Raw genomic sequence first — 20,192 nt, 5'->3', positions numbered from 1 at the left:
CATATTACTTAACTGTTTTGAGTATTAGTATGATATGCACTACCTGATGATGGCAGGACTCTAAATATGTTTATTTACAGCTGAGCTGGATAGACACCGCGAACCGGAAGTTGACAGAGGTGGAGCGTCTCTCTTCACATGAAAGTCTTTAAACATACATATATGTATAGTTAATATATACTTTTTATTTATTTATTTTATTTATATGTATACCCTTGGCGCTTTTGATCTGTATTTGTTCAAGCATTAATAAAAAAAAAAAAAGAAGAAGAAAAAAAAAAAGAAAGTCTTTAATACAACTTCCGGAAAGTGTCACGCTGTCCTCCATCAGTCCACAGAGGGTCACGTCCGGGAAAACTCAGCCGAAATCATGGTTTTCGAAGATAAAATGATCACGAATGGAGAGCCAGACGAGGTATAGTAGCATATCATGTTCTACAGAGCGCTTTAAATGTCGATTAGTGTAGTAAAGAGGCCGCTTTATATAAAGCCGGTGTGGCTAATGGGCCGAGCCTGAGCTATACGTTAAATCTAATGTATATAAACTATTATTTTATGCTTCTGCTGTCTAAACTGTTGCGTGAGATTTTGCCTTTGTCTTGTATGTGTAAGTAAACACACGCATCCTAGGTATCCTGTGTTTTGTTGTTGTTTTCATGCTATTTCTGTGTATATGATATGAATGTATATGTATCCAATTAATATATTTTGTTGTGTTCAGGAGGAAGAAGAAGAAGAAGAGCAGGATTTGGTGGTATGTCTTGTGTTATAAATCAATATTATACTGGCATATTATGTCCAAATCAGTTCAAATGAATTAAAAATGATATTTAGCAGTTGTGCCCTTGATCAAGACCTCAATCTCAAAATTGAGATGTATACATCATACAGAAGCTGAATAAATACACTTTCCATAGATGTATGGTTTGTTAGGATCGGACAATATTTGGCCGAGATACAACTGTTTGGAATCCAAGGGTGTAAAAAAATCTAAATATTGAGAAATTAAGTTTTTAGCGATGCATATTGCTAATCAAAAATGAAGTTTTGATATATTTACAGTAAGAAATTTACAATCATGGAACATGATCTCTACTTAATACTTTTTGGCATAAAAGAAAAATCGATAATTTTGACCCATACAATGTATTTTTTTGGCTATTGCTACAACTTAGTGACATAAGACTGGTGTTGTGGTCCAGGGTCACATATAGCTATATATACTAATTTTTAAACCATCTTGTTTATATGTGTGTGTGTGTATATAATTGCACATTCTCATGAAAATGTTAATGAAAAGGTAATTTCACCCCCTATTCAAGCAATTATGAGGCTCCATAATGTGTGTGAAGAACATGGCCAAGATCTTCACATTTGCAAAATCTTCTTCATCACAGCTGTGCAGCTTTGACGATTTTCTGAATTTATGTATCTGTACTTTTTCTTGTGTCCTCCTCATTTGCCAATTCTTTCATTTCAGTCAAACCTACATCAGTTAGCCCTGTAGATGATGCACGTCTTCATAATGTCTTGATGTCTATGACGAAGAATATGGTTGAATATTTGCTCCTCAGGACCCATTAGAGACGGTGCGTGAGAAGTGTGAGCAGACGGAGCATTGCGTTCACGCTCGTGAGCGTCTGGAGGCGTGCGAGACACGGGTCGGCTCACGCTCGGAGACGACAGAGGACTGTACGGAGGAGCTCTTTGACTTCCTGCACGCTCGTGACCACTGTGTGAGTGCTGAGGCTCAACCAATCCTCTGGATGTCAGTGATTGCTAGAGAGGTTTAGATTTTGCCAAGATGCTGGTGTGTTGTTTAGAGATGTGGTTTGAAGACACACACACAACATTAAGGAGTAGTTTAACCAAAAATATAACCAAAGTTGTATGCTGCTATTTTTTTCTGTGAAAAAATCTCCAATTATTCATTTGTGTGACAGAATTTTTGAATGAATATTTTTTTGTAAACGTTATAACTTGTTCTGCTTTTTGTTTTCTGCAGGTGGCTCACAAGGTTTTCCACTCAGTCAAATAAACGGAGCATCTCAGTGCTGTTTATCATTTTTTATGTTTTATCACCATAACCCATAGGTTCTTCAAATCATCTATGTTGCTGAATCGTGACTGAAGTGTTCATAACTGCTCTGTTTTAATGTGTTTTCTGTTGTTGCGATCAGTAAAGAGGTGATGTTGACAGATTTGGGTTTATTGCGAATGCAACACATAACAATAAAGAAGAAAATACAACTGCTGTTTCATTACTTTATTGCCATAACTTGGCTGTTGGGAGTTTAAAGAGCAAATAAGCATCAACAGTATACAAAGATCATAAGTGTACACTACAGGTAAAGCTATCTAGCATTAAGGAGCATTTTGGATGCAAAACAAGGTGCTCTTCATATAAGAATAAATTAAATTAGTACGCTATTTTCGTAAAACTGAAATGAAGTTTTATTTGTTTTTACACCTTTTTTGTGTAATCAATCAGAAAATATTGCAGGAGTGCTTTCAGATCGGATGTGCTCTGGTGGGCGGGACTTGCACCACTGTAGCGTGTTTCATTGGCCACTTCAGCGCCCGGAAGTTACAGGCGATCAAAATTGAACCAATTGGCGCGTTCTTTCCGTAGAACTTGAGCAGCTAGAATGGAAATTAACATTAGATAAGGTGGGTTTAACTGGCGGAATTAGTGTAATTACTGCGCATTTTTTTTTAGTTTAATGAATATTTAAGTTATTACTAAAAATGTAAATTATATATATAAAAAAGTGTTGTCACGTGGTATGTTTATTTACTTTGCGCTGGCCAGATTGGACCAAAAATGATTTTACAGTGGTTTATGATAGCGGCTTTCCATTTGTCGATTAGGCATTAATTATTGGGATATTTAAATTTAAAAGATTACACTATGTACTGTTTAAATAGACCAAATAAGCGAGAGAGAGAGAGAAAATATAATGATACAATGTAGCTGTAATGAAAAATGGGTCTTTCTGAGCCGCCGAGCGCCCCCTGGACGAATCACTACGTTTATCCTCCGATAGTTCCTTCTAATAGATTTTTATTTTCCAAACTCATGACGGAAGGACAACAGTAGAGATGCATGAAACACACGCTCCGGTGTGAGAAAACCAAGAAGAAGAAGAAGAAGAAACACTGGAGCTCGCCGCCGTTAAAAGAAGAAGAAGAAGAAACGCTAGAGATGGGGGTCTCAGATGGAGGCTCGTTGGTGCACATGTGCATCGTCAAAGTTGCTCAAAACATGGATGTGTTGGAAAAAAAGGTTTCGAGTGAGTTTAACTTACAGCAACATGTCTTGTTAATGCCAAACCAAGAATTAATCTGTATGCAACTTAACTGAATTACAGTTTATGGGCATAAAGGACTGTTTTCCATCTAATATTCTGTCTTGATGTAGATCTGCCTGTGTCTCTCCTGAAAGACTTACTGCCACATCTAAACATTTATTATCTGGACAGGATTGAAACTGCTGCTGCCACCAAAGGTACAGAACAGCACAGACTCAGCTCGTATATCAGTGACATCTAATGTATTTAACACTAAACTGGTGTTGTTTCAGGCATCTGCACGTCTGTGGTTTGGGCAGCGATATGGAGAGATCTGGACCAGACATGGCGCTGGAGGATGAAGGTTTGTTGATCATTGCTGCTGAATAAAACCATGACGTGAACATGCTTAGAATATCAGGATGCTGTCTTTCAGTGCATTTAGTGCTTCTCTTTATATTTTCATTTGATGCAATTTATTTTTGGGTGGGGGTATTGTTTTGTTTTGTTTTGTTTGACTTTATTTTATTCTACCCAGTCAGATTCCTTATAAGTGCAACGTGCATGGCCAATAAACCTTTATATTTATTTTTTGGTATATTATTGTTTTATTTTATACTGGCTTTTTAGAGCAATCTACTAAAACAAATTATTTTTTGCGTAATTTTTATTACTTGAATTTTTTATTTACATTTATTTTATTCTGGCTAGGGGTGTCCTCGACTAAGGATTTTATAGTCGAATCTTGCTGATATTCGACTGAGAGTTGAATCATATGTTTCGGGGGCATAAGTTGCATTACCAAGAGTCAAATCAGTCATTATTTCTGACTTAACGATTTATAAGCTATCTGCAGGAAATACCCCGAATGCACATGAACGTGTAAATAATATAAACGATATATATATAAACTGGCTGAAATGTTTTGAAATCACTTGTACCCTACCTGATCGTAAAAACCCAGTCTTTCACTCTGTCTGTGTCAGTTTGAGTCGTGTTAAAGATTTAAATCCCTGCCAAAATCATGGAAAGTGAAACTTGCATCTATAGGTCTGGTTGGATTTATTCACGTTAAAATATTTATTTGAAGCTTCTTTCTTTTCAGATTGTTATTTATGGCATCATTTTAATAGGCTGTATATTTACCTATTGGGAGAAAACTGGTAGTTTTATGTGAAATCAAACATTTGAGCACCCCCATTTATCCAAAAAGGCATGATCATAACACCCTGCGAATATTGGACGGTGAGACTGGGAGTCGAATCCTATCGAAGCATCGACTATTCAGGGGCACCCCTAATTCTTGCTTTTCAGAGTAAACTACTACGTCAGATTCCTTAAGTAACATGAGTTATAAACTTTTAATTAATTTAAATTTATTTTATGAGACTCATGTTGTGAGCAAGTGCACTAAACCTGAAATCTGGTTTACTGTTTTTCCTCAGTCAGCGCTGCCCGATCAGGACTGGAAGCAGAGATGTCTGGAACGGCTCTTTCACATGGTCCTGTTCACTCAGGTCAGACGGGGAGGATCGTACCTTTCCCACCTCAGCGATTCTTCCACTCTCTCCATGACCGTGAAGCACGTCAGAGTCCTTTCTCTCCACACATCAACCAAAAACATCTGCAGGCTGGCATCCGTGGACCTCCGGCCCATCCTGAGCAGTTTAGAAAAGGGAGTGACGTCCCTCAAATTACTGGACGTGAAATCGCTATTCAAACACGGACGGAAATACGTGTTATTTATCCTCCACCGGCTCCTGGATCACGGCTCTGTTAGAGAAGTGGTTCTGAGAAGAAATCCCGATTCCTCTTTTCTGAGCTGGCTCATGTCCAGACGCAGAGGTCCTCAGCTAACTGTGTCCACCGCTCCAGAGACGTCCCATGCCGACGGCCATGATTTAGACTCGAGGTGTAGTGCAGAGCTGGAGGAACCCGCTGCCAAACGTCTCGCTTTAGACGTGGAGGGAAACCCAGAGGTTCTGTGCGGTGAGGTTTCGTCCTCAAGCAGCCCTGCTGACCGCTGCCCTGAAGGTCAGATCCACTCGCTCGATTTTGAAGTGTCCAAGCGTGAAATCCTGAGCACAGTGTCACACATCCTGCCCACATGGTTGTGTCTTCGCACGCTACATCTCCACAGTGACTGTAAGTACATGCTGACAGCTCAATATCAGCTCTAGTTTTTTTGTTGGACAACAGGTTTATAAATGGTTCTCTACAAGTTTGGGGTATTTTATTTTAGTTGTGTATTACTATTTTATTTTATTCTGGCTTTGTAGAGCAAACTACTAAATCTAATTCCTTACTAGGGAAAATGACATGACCAATGGACAATTATTTTTATTGATTGATTAATTTATAACTTTTTAAGAAATTAATATTTTTATTCAGCAAGGATGCATTAAATTGATCGAAATATCAATATATTTAATTTTGTATTTTATTTTTTTGTTTGTTTACTTTTATTTATCAAATATGCATTCAATTGATTATAATATCCATATATTTAATTTTGTATTATTATTGTTTTATTTCTACTTTTATTCAGCAAGGATGCATTATATTGATCAAAAGTGACAGTAAAGACATTTATAATGTTATAGAAGTTTTTGTTTTTTTCAAAAAAATGCTGTCTTTTAAACTTGTAAAAAATGATCATAATTTCCACAAAATGATTAAGCATAATTGACTTAAATTATTAAAACACAGCCGTTTTCAACATTGATAATATTCAGAAATGTTTCAGTATATTAGAATGATTTCTGAAGGATCATGTGACACTAAAGACTGGAGTAATGATGCTGAAAATACAGCTTTGATCACAGGAATAAAATACATCTTAAAATATATTCAAATAAAAAAGCATTATCTTAAAGGGGTCATATGATGCAATTTCAAGTTTCCTTTCTCTTTGGAGTGTTACAAGCTGATTGTGCATAGATGAGATCCCTGAAGTTGCAAAGACTAAAGTCTCAAAACCAAAGAGATATTCTTTATAAAAGTTAAGACTCGACCATGCCCCCTAAAACTGCTCATTCAAACACGCCCCACATGTCTACGTCACGATGTGGAAATATTTGCGTAATGCAGCCCAAATGTTCACGCAAAGAAAGGTAGCGTGGTTTCAGGAACCGCAGTAGTGCTGATGCAGCTGTGTCAGGGAGACGCTGTGTGTTTCTGGGTGAAAGCAAAAGCACTTTATTTGGCCTTCTGAAAGTAGATGCATTTAGGAATCATTACTTAGAACAGAACAGCAACACATTTTATGGATGACTGTTTCGTGAACCTAGGAGAGGAGGTGATTCTGACTTTGCTATGAAAATCTGGCGCTTCTGAATCAGCGATTGTAAGTATGTTTTGTTATTCGTTGAAGTATTTGCTATTGGCTATTCAAATGTGGAGTTTTGCGTGTGTGTGTGTGTGTGTGTGTGAAAGAGAGAGAGAGAGGGTCACATCACAGTGGAGTCAGCTGTCTTAATCGCGGCTTGTGTACAAACACATATGAGCTTCATCTCTGTGTCTGTCACGCGACTCCGTTCCCTCTCGGGCTTGAACTGATGGACATTATTAACTGTCTTGACACTTATTTTGAAAGATGAAGCTTGCGATTATGGAAAAGGGCGTTACATTTCCGACGCGGCTTGTGGTGTTCGGCCAATCACAATCCACTGTGCCAGTTGGCCAATCAGAGCAGACTGCACTTGTCGGAAGGAGGGGCTTTGTAGAAAACAGTGTTTGAGAGAGGCGGGGCATAGAGCACCTACAATAATGTACAGTATTTGGAAAATAATGTGTTTTTTTAACATTTAAAGCATGTCAACATATTCTGTTACACCAAATAATGATCTTTAAAAAAGCATCATATGACCCCTTTAAATTGCAATAATATTTTACAATATTACTGTTTTAACTGCATTTTTAATCACACAAATACAATAAGAGCATAAGAGACTTCTTTCAAAAACATAAAATCATTCAGACCTCAAACTTGTATTTATTTTTAATTATTAGTATATAATTTATTTGTTTAACATGGGCGTCTCTGAATGCAGGAAGTGTGTTTGTGTGTTCAGGGCTCATTAGTGAGCAGGAGATGTCAGTGCTGGTGGAGTCTCTCAGACAGTTGTTTCTGAACCCCGGCTGCTCTCTGATGAATCTCAGTGTAAGTTATGTTAGCGGTCACACACACTTGATCAGCATGCTGAGAGCCTGTCCGACCCTACAGAGCCTGTGTCTGGAGATCTGCCCGCCTGCCGACAGAAACACATGGAGACCTCAGCCGCGGTTCACTGAAAACAAAGGTGATGGTCTCCTGAGCTGAGAGCTGAGACAAACAGCTTTTTTTTTTTTAACTAAATCCATATTTTTTTGTCTTTATTTGCAGAGCTCTGTCTGGAGAAGCTGACAGTCAGATCCACTGGCCCGATGACAGTGGCGTGTTTTCTGCCGGTCCTGACATCGGCTCCAAAACTCAAAAACCTTCATTTCACAGGAATCCATCTGTCACAGCAGTTTTTTCACACATTAACAGGTACTCCGACAAATAATCAGTTCCTGGTTCAGCCAGACATTTACACAAGATCTCAACATCCGTTTGTCACTCTTGTGAAAAAAAAGTGCACTTCAGTATAAGAGTAAAGAGTACTTATTATCATGTGAAGTGAAAGTCATGTTTTCAGAAACTTATTGCATGATCATTTTTTGACCCACTTAAGTGGGACTTAAGTACGTGTTTCTATGTAATTTCGTAATTACTTCTGTTGACTTTGAAAAATGCTTAAAGTGTACCCTGAATGTACTGACATTTATGGTCAACTCAAATAAACTTTAATGTAATTTCTTTTGAAAACTGTATTTAAATGTATTTTATTTATGTGAAGTTGCATTTTAGAACCTTGCAAATATATTAACATTAAATGTAATATTAAACAACACTACAGTTTAAAATATATATAATCAGTTACTTTACATATATATGTTTATGTGTGTTGGTCAACACATTAAAATAAGTGTACCTCTTTAAAGAATGACAAAAGATTAGTAAAACGTAGTGATTTCAAACTGAAAGTACATTTTTAATTTTTATATTATTTCAGAGTTTACTTTTTAAAGGTGTACTGTACATAATTATATTAAGAATATAAATTAAGAATAATATTAAGACACTCTTGAAAGTATGCTTTTAAGCACACTTAAGTGGCATTTTTATTTAATATTATATTGCAAGTACAGTTTTTTAAAAAATACTCTTAATATGTATTGATGTACAATACAAGTTCAAATTCAATACAGTTAAGTGCACATCTTTTTCACTTGTATTTCTGAGGTCATGAAGAGTACGTCATACCAGTTTATATACGTCATACCTTAATGAATTATTTCTTGTTTTTCAAACTGCGTTTTTATTACAAAATGTTTCTACAGACTAAAGACAAAGTGCAGTTTTTATTTAGTTTTTTTCCCCATAGGATCTAATCCATCCCTCAAGGTATTAAAGCTGGAAGACATAAACTTATCTGACTATCACCAGGAGATTCTTCAGTTTCTGGAGCATTCTGTGTTAGAAGGTACAACATAATACTGCGGTACACAAGAAAAGAAAAAAACCACAGACTGAGAGTTGAAATGAGTGGCTGATGTTTGTGTTGTTTGAATCTCAGAGCTGTCCTTCAGAGACTGCAGGCTGCTGGATAAGTGTGCTGTAAAGAAGGACTTCCTGCTGCCATTTGTGGAAGCACTGAAAGGGATTTCTTCCCTCCGGACCCTGATGCTCAGCCAGAATCGCCTGGGTAAGACTGAACTCGCTCTGTACAATAACTACACTACTTACATACACTACCAAGTTTGGGATTTTTATCTGAAAGAAATTATTACTTTTATTTGGCATGGATGCATTAAATTGATAAAAATCAAGAGTAGTGATCTTTATTACAAAAGATGTATATTTCACATAACTGCTGTTCTTTTGAACTTTTTATATTTATAAAAGAACCCTGAAGAAAACTGTATTATTGTTTCATCAAAAATATTAAATATTTTTCCTGAGCAGCAAATTAGCATATTACAATGATTTCTGAAGGATCATGTGATGCTGAAGAGTAATGATGCTGAAAATTCAGCTTTGATCACAGGAATAAATTACATTTCACAATATATTACAACAGAAGACAAATCTATGAAATTAATATTTTACAATGTTACTGTTATTACTGTATTTTTGATCAAATAAATGCAGCCTTGTTGAACAGAAGAGACTTCTTTCGAAACAAAACAAAACAAATCTGACTTTATAATGCTAGTGTATGTGTTATGACGGTTTAAATTGATTGTCTGATTTACTTCAGCTGAATGTTTTGATGCTCATGCTGCTCTTTGACCACAAAACCAGTCGTAAGGGTCAATTTTTCGAAATTGAGATTTATACATCATCTGAAAGCTGAATAAATACGCTTTCCATTGATGTATGGTTTGTTAGGATCAGACAATATTTGGCCGAGATACAACTATTTGAATATCTGGAATCTGAGGGTGCAAAACAATCAAAATATTGATAGAATTGCCTTTAAAGTTGTCCAAATTAAGTTCTTAGCAATGCATATTACTAATCAAAAATGAAATTTAATATATTTAGAGTAGGAAATTTACAAAATATCTTCATGGAACATGATCTTTACTTAATATCCTAATGATTTTTGGCATAAAAGAAAAATCAATCATTTTGAACCATACAGTGTATTTTTGGCTATTGCTACAAATATACCCCAACGACTTAAGACTGGTTTTGTGCTCCAGGGTCACATATAGCTTTGTGTGTGCAGCAGACTGAATATGTAAATTGTTGAAGAAAAGTTACAAAAACATCTCATTGTGTGTTTCATGAAAGAAAAAAAATGCTATGGGTTTTGAATTACTCAACGGGGAATAAATATGACATCTGTTTTTCTTCCTCCAGCAACGAGTGCCATACAGTTGGCTGAATTATTCTCAGGATGCCGCCCAAGTAAAATCACAAAACTAGACCTAAGGTACTGCTGCTTTTGTTACATGCATCATTCATACACAACAAATATGTGGTTAAATAAATGTCATCTCTCCTTTCAAACAGCTCAAATTTCATTCTTCCTGCTGAACTGCTGGAGTTTGCGCAGCTGCTGGAAACATACAGGCCTGTTCAGCGACTGATGCTTGACCTGCGGTTTAATCCACTGGATCGTGACCCTGAGGTCAAAGGTCAAGCGCTGCGAAAGCTCATCCCGTACTGTAATATATTAACAGATGACTGGGACTCCAGGTCGACGATGGCAGATCACATCAGTGTGATGTGACAAAAGCGTTTAGCAAATCAGCAAATGTGATTGTAGGTAATAAATGACCTGCACAAACACTTTGGGTATAATTATACTTTTAATAATGTAGATGGAAATAATTATTGAAATTGTTTACAAAATAAATACAATGAAAGCAACAGAAAAAAGTCAGTGTACTAAACGGTGGAAAAGTTTCAGGAATCCTCTCACTGTTCCCAGATCAGCTCTGATATCAGTTCCACAGATGATCTGGTGTTTGACTCATGATGCTCAGACGACTCCTCTCTGGTCCTCATGCGAGCGCTGGTGGAAGACGAACGAGACGGCAGCGTCCCAGGACGCCTGCAGCACTGGGTCCCTCAGGCCTCTTTTATCCGAACAGTGATGCCAGTTGGACAGATCGCTGGTGCAGTCCAAATCTTCTGGAGGAGCACGAACCTGTCGATTGTTCACACAGCGCCTGCAGCGAAACCTGACGGCACAAAAATGGAGTTGAATGATCCCGCCTCCTTAGAAAACACCACCGTGCATCTTAAAAATTCAGCAAAAGTGTATTAATATCTAACTGATGATGCGGAGTTCAAAATATCTAAAACTTGATGGACTTAAACTAGTCAAATGTCTAATTTCAATGAATAGAAGTATTCAAAATGTCTCAACATACAATCTGCAAAGCAGTGGGAAAAATCTTAACACTATTTAAATGTCAAAAAAACAAGTATTTTGTGCCAAGTAATTAGTGCTCTGCATTTAACCCATCCAAAGTGCGCACACACGCAGCAGTGAACACACACCCGGAGCAGTGGGCAGCCATTTATGCTGCGGCACCCGGGGAGCAGTTGGAGGTTCAGTGCCTTGCTCAAGGGCACCTCAGTCGTGGTATTGAGGGTGGAGAGAGCGCTGTACGTTCACTCCCCCCACCTACAATTCCTGCCGGACCTAAGACTCGAACTTGCAACTTTTGGATTACGAGTCCGACTCTCTAACCATTAGGCCACAACTTCCTTCATTACAGTGAATGAAGCTGCGCCAAAGATTCGAATCAGTCACCTCACTTCAGGCGTTTCATTGTGACGTTATCGCCAAGCCTCAAACATCATCGGTCACACGATCACGGAGGTCTGATACAAGCCTCGACACAGTCTTTCGAACCAGTCTACTTCATTAGAGTAAAACAGGCTTCGGAGCCTCAGTGTCAAACGTCTCATCTCTACATCTGGCTCATGTTTGCATTTTGTTTTCTGTCAGTCATAATTCTAACCATGAAATCAGGATTAGGCATAAAATGTCTTCAGAATCATTCATACTTGTGAAAATCAACTGAGAATTGTACAAACAGTTGTAATCTGGCTCAGATGAAAATATGAATCATGTTTTTTTTGGTGTTGAAAGGATAATACAAGATGATGTCATCTTACAACTGACTGTCAAAAGCAGAAACGCTACGAAACGCATCCGATTTTGATAGAAAAGTGTTTCATACTAGAACAAAACGGGCAGTATTTTTGGAATCAGCAAAACTGGATTTCATTCTGCAAATATGATGCAGGGTGTCATTTATGAATTTATGCATTTTCCTTATCCGTAAATTAATCTTATAAAGCTATTTTAGCATTTAGTCAAAAGGCAGCAGCATATGCGTTGTGTTTTTACCTGTCATGTGTGTCGCTGACTGTGTCCTCGTTCAGTGAAAAGAGTTCTCGTAGCTCTCCGAGAGAGAAATGTCTTTCCACGTCCTGTTCCTCGTCCACGACGCAGCTACTCAAGGCTTTCTTATGAGCTTGTCTCTGTAAGATCTTCTCCTCTATCGTTCCCGTCTGACGGAGGAAAGAAGAAACAAGCTGGCTAGTCATCCACTTTTAAATAAGCATTTTGTACAATACGAGACATTGTTTGAGACATTTCCTGTATAATCTGGGAAACATCTCTCACCGACAGCAGTCTGTAGATGTAGCAGGTCTTCTTCTGTCCATCTCGCCACACCCTGGCCATCGCCTGCTCGTCATTGGCTGGATTCCAGTCAGGGTCGAACATCACTAAGCGATTTGCACCAATCAGATTAAGGCCACAGCCACCAGCCTTACTGCTCAGCATGAAGATGAACTCTGGATTCTGGAAGAGAAGAATTAAAAGTTTGCAAGACTCACCCACGGTTTCACAAACAAGGCTTAAGCCTAATCCTAAACTAAAATCAACTGAAAGAAACGTGCTCTGACTGATCTTAAAACATAACAATGCCTTGGTTTTGCCTCAAGATGCACACCAGTAATGCTTTTTTTCTAAATAGGTTTATAAAAATGATTTAAATGTCCTAATTGAACTATGGCCTAATCTTAGTTTAAGCCCTGTCTGTGAAACTGGGCCTCGGGGTTTTATCATTAACTAAAATTAAATTTCTAAAAAATATATATATTAGATGAAAAACTTAAAATATTAGATGTGAATTAGAAACTTTCACTAGCTGAAAATAAAAACTAAAACCGAACAAAAATAAAACTCCACCTGAAGCTGAAATAAAATAAATGAGACCTAAATAGTGATATTTAAAAAAATAAAAGCATATAAAATTAAAATTACTAAAGATTAAAATGAAAGCCAATTTTTTTTTTATAAGAACTATGTTAGTAAAAATAATACATAAAATAACAAAAAGAATAAATAATAGGCTTAATTAATAAATAGACTTAATATGACAGGTTGAACACATTATGTGTTTGAATGGAAACAGACTTACAGAAGGGCTGTTGAATCTCTCCACAATCTTTGCTCTCTTCTTGATGGACATTGTCCCATCCAGCCTAACATAAAGGTATCTGTTTGTGAAGAAATATATATTATTAGACCAATTTCAACTTGGTAATATTTTGGTTCATGGCTAGTCATGTAAAATAATTTTTTAAACCTCTTTAAAGAAAGTAACTGGGGAAATGTGAGCAGTCTCTGATGTTGGATTTATGTTATATATATCTCTCACCTTCGGGTTCGACACAGTTTTTCAAAAAGATCCAAAGTCTGTGTGTAGTTAGAGACCAGAACTACTTTGTCGCTGGTTGTTGTTCTGGTCATCGCCAGGATATAGTCCAGTACAAGCATCTTCCCTGAATACAAATCATATAGATTACAGTCAGAAATCAATTAATCTGGGCTTCAATGCCACAGTTATGACTCTGGTGAGAAAAAAAAGGGGGTTATTGCCTCTGCAACGTTGCTGGCAGATTAGTTCATGCATTTATTTTTTTTAAATCTGAGGTGAGTGATGTACTTTGCATGAAAAACAATGAAGAATCAAAGCACTAGGAGGGTCCCATGGTGCAACTCAGTCTCTTAGGTTAATGGTCCTTGTGGCGCAGCTCCATCTCTGAGCCCACAGTGCACATGTTTGGGGATTTTTAATGTTTCTGAAATATTTTAATGATTTTTGAAGCTCGTCTGCTCACCAAAACTGAGCCTGAAACTATTTAATCAAAAATACAGTAATAATAATAATAATAATAATACAGTTTAAAATAACTGCTTTTATGTGAACATTTTAAAAATGTAATTTATTTCTGTGATCAAAGCTGTATTTTCAGCATCATTACTCCAGTCTTCCAATGTCACATGATCCTTCAGAAATCATTCTAATATACTGATTTACTGTTCCAGAAATGTTTCTTACTATTACCAATGCTGAAAACAGTTGTGGTGCTTCACATTTTTATGAACTTTTGATATATATATTTTTCAGGATTCTTTGATGAGCAGAAAGTACAAAATAACAGCATTTATCTGATACAGAAATCTCTTGTAATACAAATTGTGTCACTTTTGAGGAATTGAATGCACCTTTGCTGAATAAAGGGTAGTGTAAGTCAGAACTGACCTGAGAGCTGAGGCTCCACTGCTTTAGTGGAATACTTTTGGGGGAAGAGATCCATCGCTCCATCAAACCCCTCTTCTCCTGCCAGACACTTCTCATAAATCAAGGCAGGATCTAACAGAGAGACCAAACACACTTGTATTTAAAGCACGGTTTTCATGTCAGAAATGATAAAGAGGGCTGATTATGTTGATGAATACTGACGGTTGCAGAGCTTCTTAAGCGAGGTGATGGACGACAGAGAAGACACGCTGATCTTGCCGCTCTGCATACTCTCCACAGGTTTGGCCTGGTTCAAGAATAACTTATACAGCTCTTTCTGGAGGAGAGTCAGTCTGACAAAGACACACAAATAGAATTCATTAATACTTTTTCAAGGAAAAATGCTCACAGCCACATGCTCATTTCCAACTAATTATCTTATTGCTCAAGTGCTAATGATGACAAACATGCAAAAGGTTGCTGATTACTGAAATAACAATATCAGATGTTTAATGTTATTTTGAGCCTTGCTATTACAAAAAGTAGAGAATATCAATTAATCTCTTACTTGCAGCAGACAACCTGTTCAATCTTCACAGGCAGATACTTGGAAAGAATATCGGAGGTTCTTCGAATCAAACACCTTCACAAAACAAACAAGGTTTAATCCAAATTATTTGAATGGTGAGACAGGGAGGAGTCTTTTATAAACTCTCAAGCTCACCTGTTAACAATGCTGATGAGCTCCTTGAGTTTCAGCTCTCCAGCTGTCCTGTCTTTATCACTGGCGTCAGCGTCACGACCCTTCAGGATTGGGATCTCAAAGCGTTTCTTAAACTCCTGAGCTGTGCCTGTGAGAATAGGCAGACGCATGAACGTAAATGCATGTTTTTACAATAAAGTTCCAGTAAAGTTCTCCCGCAGGGTCATGTAAAACTGGAATGATAAAAGGTCTCTTACCAAGAATACCAGTATTTACAAAGTGCACCAAACTGAAATATTCTAGTAAGTCGTTCTGAATGGGAGTCCCAGATATCAGCACTCTCCGCTGGGCGTTCATAGCATTCAGCGCCTGGTACGTCTGATTGTCTGAGTTCTTCAGCCTGTGACCCTAAACCAACAACACATGACATACAGAATGAAGGCTGCATTTATTTGATCAAAAACACACACACAGTAAAAACTGTAATATTGTGAAATATTATAACAATTTAAAAGATCTGTCTATTGCAATACATTTTAAAATGTAATTGATTGCTGTGATGTTAAGCTGAATTTTCAGTATCATTACTCCAGTCTTCAGTGTCACATGATCCTTCAGATTGTAATACTTTTGTGTTTTTACTGTCACTTTTAATCGACAATGCATGCTTGCTGACTAAAATGATACATTTATTAAAAACCCAAAAAATCAAAACTCCCTAATATTTCCTAGCTTATGAACATTTTATTATTATGTACTTATTCTAGTACACTCACCTCATCACAAATAACCAGCCCAACTTTGCCTTTGTGCAGGACTTCAGCGTGAAGGCGGAAGGTTTCATAGGATATTATCAGAATTGGAGTTGGCACTCGCATGCCATGCTGGGACATGAAACTCTCTGCAAGAACACATGCAATGACACCAAATGTAGTGAACATAGATAACAGAGTCATTTAAAACAAAGATGAAGTCTGATGTACAGTGAACATCCACTGTGCGGTTTACTATGGCCAAATTACTACAATTAAACATTTGTTTCACACATTATTTACAAAAAAAACATCAATACTGCTATTAATTGGCTAAGCATATTGTTTTCCAGTAAAAAAAAAAAGTGATAAATTTGGACTAGAATTTTTTTTCCCTAACTTATAGAAAAAAAAAAAGTTTTTTATTGTTTTAAATGGAAATGTAACAGTTTAGTGAGGTTTATGCTTAAAATGATAAAACAATGGAGTAAGAGAAACAGAATGACTTTAATACATTTTTGGATAAGTCTTCTTCATCAGTTTTGCATCTCAAGTGAACTGATCTTGTTTTTAAGCCTGTAACTAACTCCTGTAATAATAAAAAGAGCGAATCAAATACCAAGTTTGCGATCGATCTCATCTTTGGAGCCGCCATCAATAGCGAGAGGTTGCACACGTCCACCGAGCCATTTGCCCACTTCATTGTACCAGTTTCGCACGAGGCTGGAGGGGGACACCACGATGACCTTCTCGATCTCAGGTTTGAAATCAGGGCTCTGTCTCAGTAAAGTCCACATGAGAGTGATGCACTGCAGCGTCTTCCCCAGCCCCATCTCATCCGCCATTATACAGCCGTACGAGTTTTCAATCCGCCTTCCTGTCACACAGTCCCACAGGAACTTCACACCCTGCAGAAGAACATTGTAAGGATGATTTTCTTTATAGAAGCTTAGTTCCATTACAGATGTTTACTAAAAATTCAATTATTTCCATCACAAATGTTAACTAAAAATTTTATTCAAGAAATTCAAAAAGAAAAAAAGAATTATAACCCTTATTTTCTAGAAATGTCAATATTTAGTCCATATTTTGGAAATATAAAACTTATTTCTGCTACGAAAAAAAATGACCTTTACCTTACATTTCTAACTTTTTTCTCACTATTCTAAATTTATTTCTGACGTATTTTCCATCACAATTCTCAGTATTGTGAAGAAGTCCATGCGAATTTAAAACTTGCAATTGCAAGATATAAATGTGAAATTCTGAATTTTTTTAGAATTGTAAGAAAATGTCATAAATATGAGACAAAAAGTTGCAATTAACTTTTTTTTTTTTATAGTTTGACAGGAACATTGTACATTAATAAAACATTCCTGTAAATGTACCAGAATTAGCCAAAGGCTATTTTTTATAAAATGCATTTATTTTTATTTAATTTTTTTCCCGTGGCGTAAACGAGCTTACCTATTTTCAAAAATATGTGATAGAGATCTAGAAATTTAGAAAGGGTTATAATTGGGTATAGCTAATATATCAGACTGATAATTGGGCATTTTGAGATTATTCAGGGATAACCATATGACTACACCCCTGAATCATTTATAATCTTACCTCTCGCTGATGGGGTCGAAGCACTTTACTGAGCACTGGATCGACAACCACATGCACTGGCAACTGCTCCCTGCAAAGGAATCAATCAGAGAGTGGTCACGTTCTTGTTGCGCAGCTGCAATGTAAGACACCTCTGTAAATCACCGGATATCACTGACTTGTCAGCTTTGATGAGCTCATGAGCGCTGATGGCAGGCGGCTCGTACAGAACCAGAGCTCCATCTTCAAATGGGTCGTGCAGGGCCTTCCTCACCCCGGCCCGCCTCAGTCCCAGAGCCCGCAGACCCAACGGGCCTGATCAGAGCAACACAACCACATCTGAACCTCCACAATACATTTACCACACTAATTATTTCAATAAATGAATAAATAAAGACATATATATACATATATATATATATATATAAAAATCATTTTACAGCACTAAATATATTATTTACTAAATCAGAGAGAAAAAAAATAATTGAAAATGAATAAATAAATATGTAAAAAAAATCTATCTATAAAATAGAATTGTTTAGCTGGCAATAAATGAAGAGACAAAACTGTTTAACCGAGACAGTAAACTAAGAGAGAGAATGGGAGCTCTGTGTGTCCAGGTGCTTGCGTTCTTAGCGGTCAAAACAAAATAGTCCCAATACTGTCACATCGACCAATGCCGATAAAAAATGTCAAATATGAGCTTTGGTGATATATCGGTCAACCATTAATGAAAATTAGTTATGAGTACAGACTCACCTGTATAATTTGGGATGGGAACTTTAAATGGCTTTGATAAAATCTTGCGAATGAATGCTTCCTGTGAAAAGATAAAGTGATTAGTTATATAATCTAAACAATTATATGATAATGAATAATTATATAATAATTAATTATAGTAATGCCCCCTTCATATTTCAATGTTACCTCCCTCTTGTGGCCTTTCCAGAATTTATCACTAGTAGTGCTATCAACTATCCAAAATAAAAGTGTTTACATAATGTGTGTGTGTACTGTGTATATTTATTACTTATATATAAATACACATACATGTATATATTTAAGAAAAATGTTACGATTATATATTACATGTAAATATTTTCAAAATATATGCTGTGTGTGTGTATTTATATATACATAATACACACGCATATATTATGTAAACAAAAACTTTTATTTTGGATGTGATTAATCACGATTAACTGTTTGACAGCACTAATCAATAACCTATTGTGTGAATATTGCACATTTACAAAGTAAAATTATCCTTTTTAGGATATCATGTATATCATAATGCATCAGTACAAAAATTGGCAAGCTGTCTGTTATCCAGGATGAGTGAAATCCCAATGTCAAGTCTTTCCAGGTTTAAATGTAAATTGCTTTAGAAATCTGCAATATTTACATTTATGCATGGCTGTCCTCACACACGGATTTATCATTTCTCGTATTTCTGTTTTTATTTTTTTAGATTTCCAGTGTGATTTCATGTGAAATATAACTCACATGCTCATTGCCATCGGTGCACAGGGGTCTGTCGGGGAGTGCTGTCAGGGGTTTTCTGTAGGCAGAGATGTAGTTTTCTCGACAGTCTCTCTTACTTTGTGATGCCTGTAGAGTAAAATCAGTGAAAACACTCCATCATGTCCTCACTGATGATGATAATTCAGTCAAGAACTCACGATGCCAGGCTCCCAGTCCTCATCATCTGAATCCGGCCCTTGTTTCCTTTTGGCCACCTGACTGGGTGCTAGACTTCTCCTCTGCAGGGGTTAATAATTGTAGATTTAGATTAGATTCAACTTTATTGTCACTGTGCAGAGTACAAGTACAGAGCCAATGAAATGCATCTAACCGGAAGTGCAAATAACAAAGTATATAAATAAATATAAAAAATATGTGTACGTTATATACATTATGACATATAGTGCAAGTTATGAGGTAGAAAGGGAGTTATGAGGTAGAAACTTAGGTTGCAAGGAAGTATAAACAGAAGGTGCATTATACAGTGAGGTAACTTATGTAAGTAGCGTATTTTATATATGACCTTAACGGCATCTGGAGGTAGAAATGTGCAAAATAATATAATATAATTGAATGAACTCACTCAACAACAATCAGAGCATAAGTGACACTAGTACATGAAGATTACAGGTATCTAAGCATACATCAATCAACATTTATAACCAATTAAAAGATTAAAATTGCACCTACCATTCTGAATCAGGAATTTAATCCAAATTAGAGGAATACATTTAAATAGATGTGCATTTTTCGGTCTTTTTCCTCTTACTTTGGCAACAGAAGCGCTCCGATAGTTCAAAACTGTCGTTTTAAACGACCAAGAGTATCTTATTTAAGAACATATCAAGTAAACAAAAATGAAGCGTTTGTTTTCGTTCTCAAACACCGGCTTATCCCGCGCATAGTTCAACGGCGAAGGGGAAGGGACACGCGTCTCTGACACGCGTTTCGAAAATAAATACTGCTCCCACAGTATATATTTATATATTATAAACATATAATTTTAATATTATTACATAATATTATTTGTCATTAATTGTAAGTGGCATCAAAATGAAAATATATATTCTTATATTTTACTTGATATTAAGGTTTGACTGTTTATTAATTAATAACGAACAGTAAACGATCGTTTTAAAAAATAGAATTTTCATGAAGGTTTTTGTGCTGCTGTTTATTAGA

The 20,192-nt window shown here is 36.5% G+C and overlaps 3 protein-coding genes across 3 annotated transcripts; 2 read left to right on the top strand and 1 right to left on the bottom strand.

Moving 5' to 3' along the window:
* The first annotated feature begins 301 nt into the window (after nucleotides 1–301).
* Nucleotides 302–2,228, top strand: LOC306845462 (cytochrome b-c1 complex subunit 6, mitochondrial-like). The gene is made up of 4 exons (XM_079378290.1): nucleotides 302–415; nucleotides 722–754; nucleotides 1,575–1,736; nucleotides 2,006–2,228. Exons 1-4 carry the CDS (start codon nucleotides 371–373, stop codon nucleotides 2,036–2,038), a joined length of 273 nt encoding a protein of 90 aa, XP_079234416.1. The 5' UTR covers nucleotides 302–370; the 3' UTR covers nucleotides 2,039–2,228.
* A 400-nt stretch (nucleotides 2,229–2,628) lies between these two features.
* On the top strand, nucleotides 2,629–12,561 carry LOC306844812 (leucine-rich repeat-containing protein 41-like). Its single transcript, XM_079377194.1, has 10 exons — nucleotides 2,629–3,293; nucleotides 3,422–3,508; nucleotides 3,584–3,654; nucleotides 4,736–5,435; nucleotides 7,364–7,591; nucleotides 7,675–7,821; nucleotides 8,759–8,857; nucleotides 8,951–9,079; nucleotides 10,243–10,315; nucleotides 10,396–12,561. Exons 1-10 carry the CDS (start codon nucleotides 3,107–3,109, stop codon nucleotides 10,613–10,615), a joined length of 1,941 nt encoding a protein of 646 aa, XP_079233320.1. The 5' UTR covers nucleotides 2,629–3,106; the 3' UTR covers nucleotides 10,616–12,561.
* Nucleotides 10,679–19,918, bottom strand: LOC306844811 (DNA repair and recombination protein RAD54-like). Its single transcript, XM_079377193.1, has 18 exons — nucleotides 19,701–19,918; nucleotides 19,169–19,249; nucleotides 18,993–19,097; nucleotides 18,246–18,306; nucleotides 17,666–17,801; nucleotides 17,508–17,577; nucleotides 16,513–16,801; nucleotides 15,918–16,042; nucleotides 15,399–15,549; nucleotides 15,163–15,289; nucleotides 15,007–15,081; nucleotides 14,661–14,791; nucleotides 14,460–14,570; nucleotides 13,572–13,695; nucleotides 13,332–13,410; nucleotides 12,530–12,709; nucleotides 12,251–12,414; nucleotides 10,679–11,069 (listed from the first exon to the last, which is right to left on the bottom strand). Exons 1-18 carry the CDS (start codon nucleotides 19,701–19,703, stop codon nucleotides 10,868–10,870), a joined length of 2,214 nt encoding a protein of 737 aa, XP_079233319.1. The 5' UTR covers nucleotides 19,704–19,918; the 3' UTR covers nucleotides 10,679–10,867.
* Between the last annotated feature and the right edge of the window lie 274 nt (nucleotides 19,919–20,192).

Source organism: Barbus barbus (genome assembly GCF_936440315.1).
Source record: "Barbus barbus genome assembly, chromosome: 25".
In the NCBI taxonomy this organism is placed as follows: Eukaryota; Metazoa; Chordata; class Actinopteri; order Cypriniformes; family Cyprinidae; genus Barbus; species Barbus barbus.
This window is presented reverse-complemented; position numbering and strand designations above follow the sequence as displayed.

Coding starts and splice junctions, on each gene's coding strand:
- LOC306844811 (XM_079377193.1), bottom strand. Junction 15,550..15,917: donor GGCTGGTTATTTGTGATGAG/GTGAGTGTACTA, acceptor TTGTTGGTTTAG/GGTCACAGGCTGAAGAACTC. Junction 13,411..13,571: donor AAACTGTGTCGAACCCGAAG/GTGAGAGATATA, acceptor CTTCACAAACAG/ATACCTTTATGTTAGGCTGG.
- LOC306845462 (XM_079378290.1), top strand. CDS start 371: ATGGTTTTCGAAGATAAAATGATCACGAATGGAGAGCCAGACGAG. Junction 755..1,574: donor AAGAAGAGCAGGATTTGGTG/GTATGTCTTGTG, acceptor TTTGCTCCTCAG/GACCCATTAGAGACGGTGCG. Junction 1,737..2,005: donor TGCACGCTCGTGACCACTGT/GTGAGTGCTGAG, acceptor TGTTTTCTGCAG/GTGGCTCACAAGGTTTTCCA.
- LOC306844812 (XM_079377194.1), top strand. CDS start 3,107: ATGAAACACACGCTCCGGTGTGAGAAAACCAAGAAGAAGAAGAAGAAG. Junction 7,592..7,674: donor GCGGTTCACTGAAAACAAAG/GTGATGGTCTCC, acceptor CTTTATTTGCAG/AGCTCTGTCTGGAGAAGCTG. Junction 10,316..10,395: donor ATCACAAAACTAGACCTAAG/GTACTGCTGCTT, acceptor CCTTTCAAACAG/CTCAAATTTCATTCTTCCTG.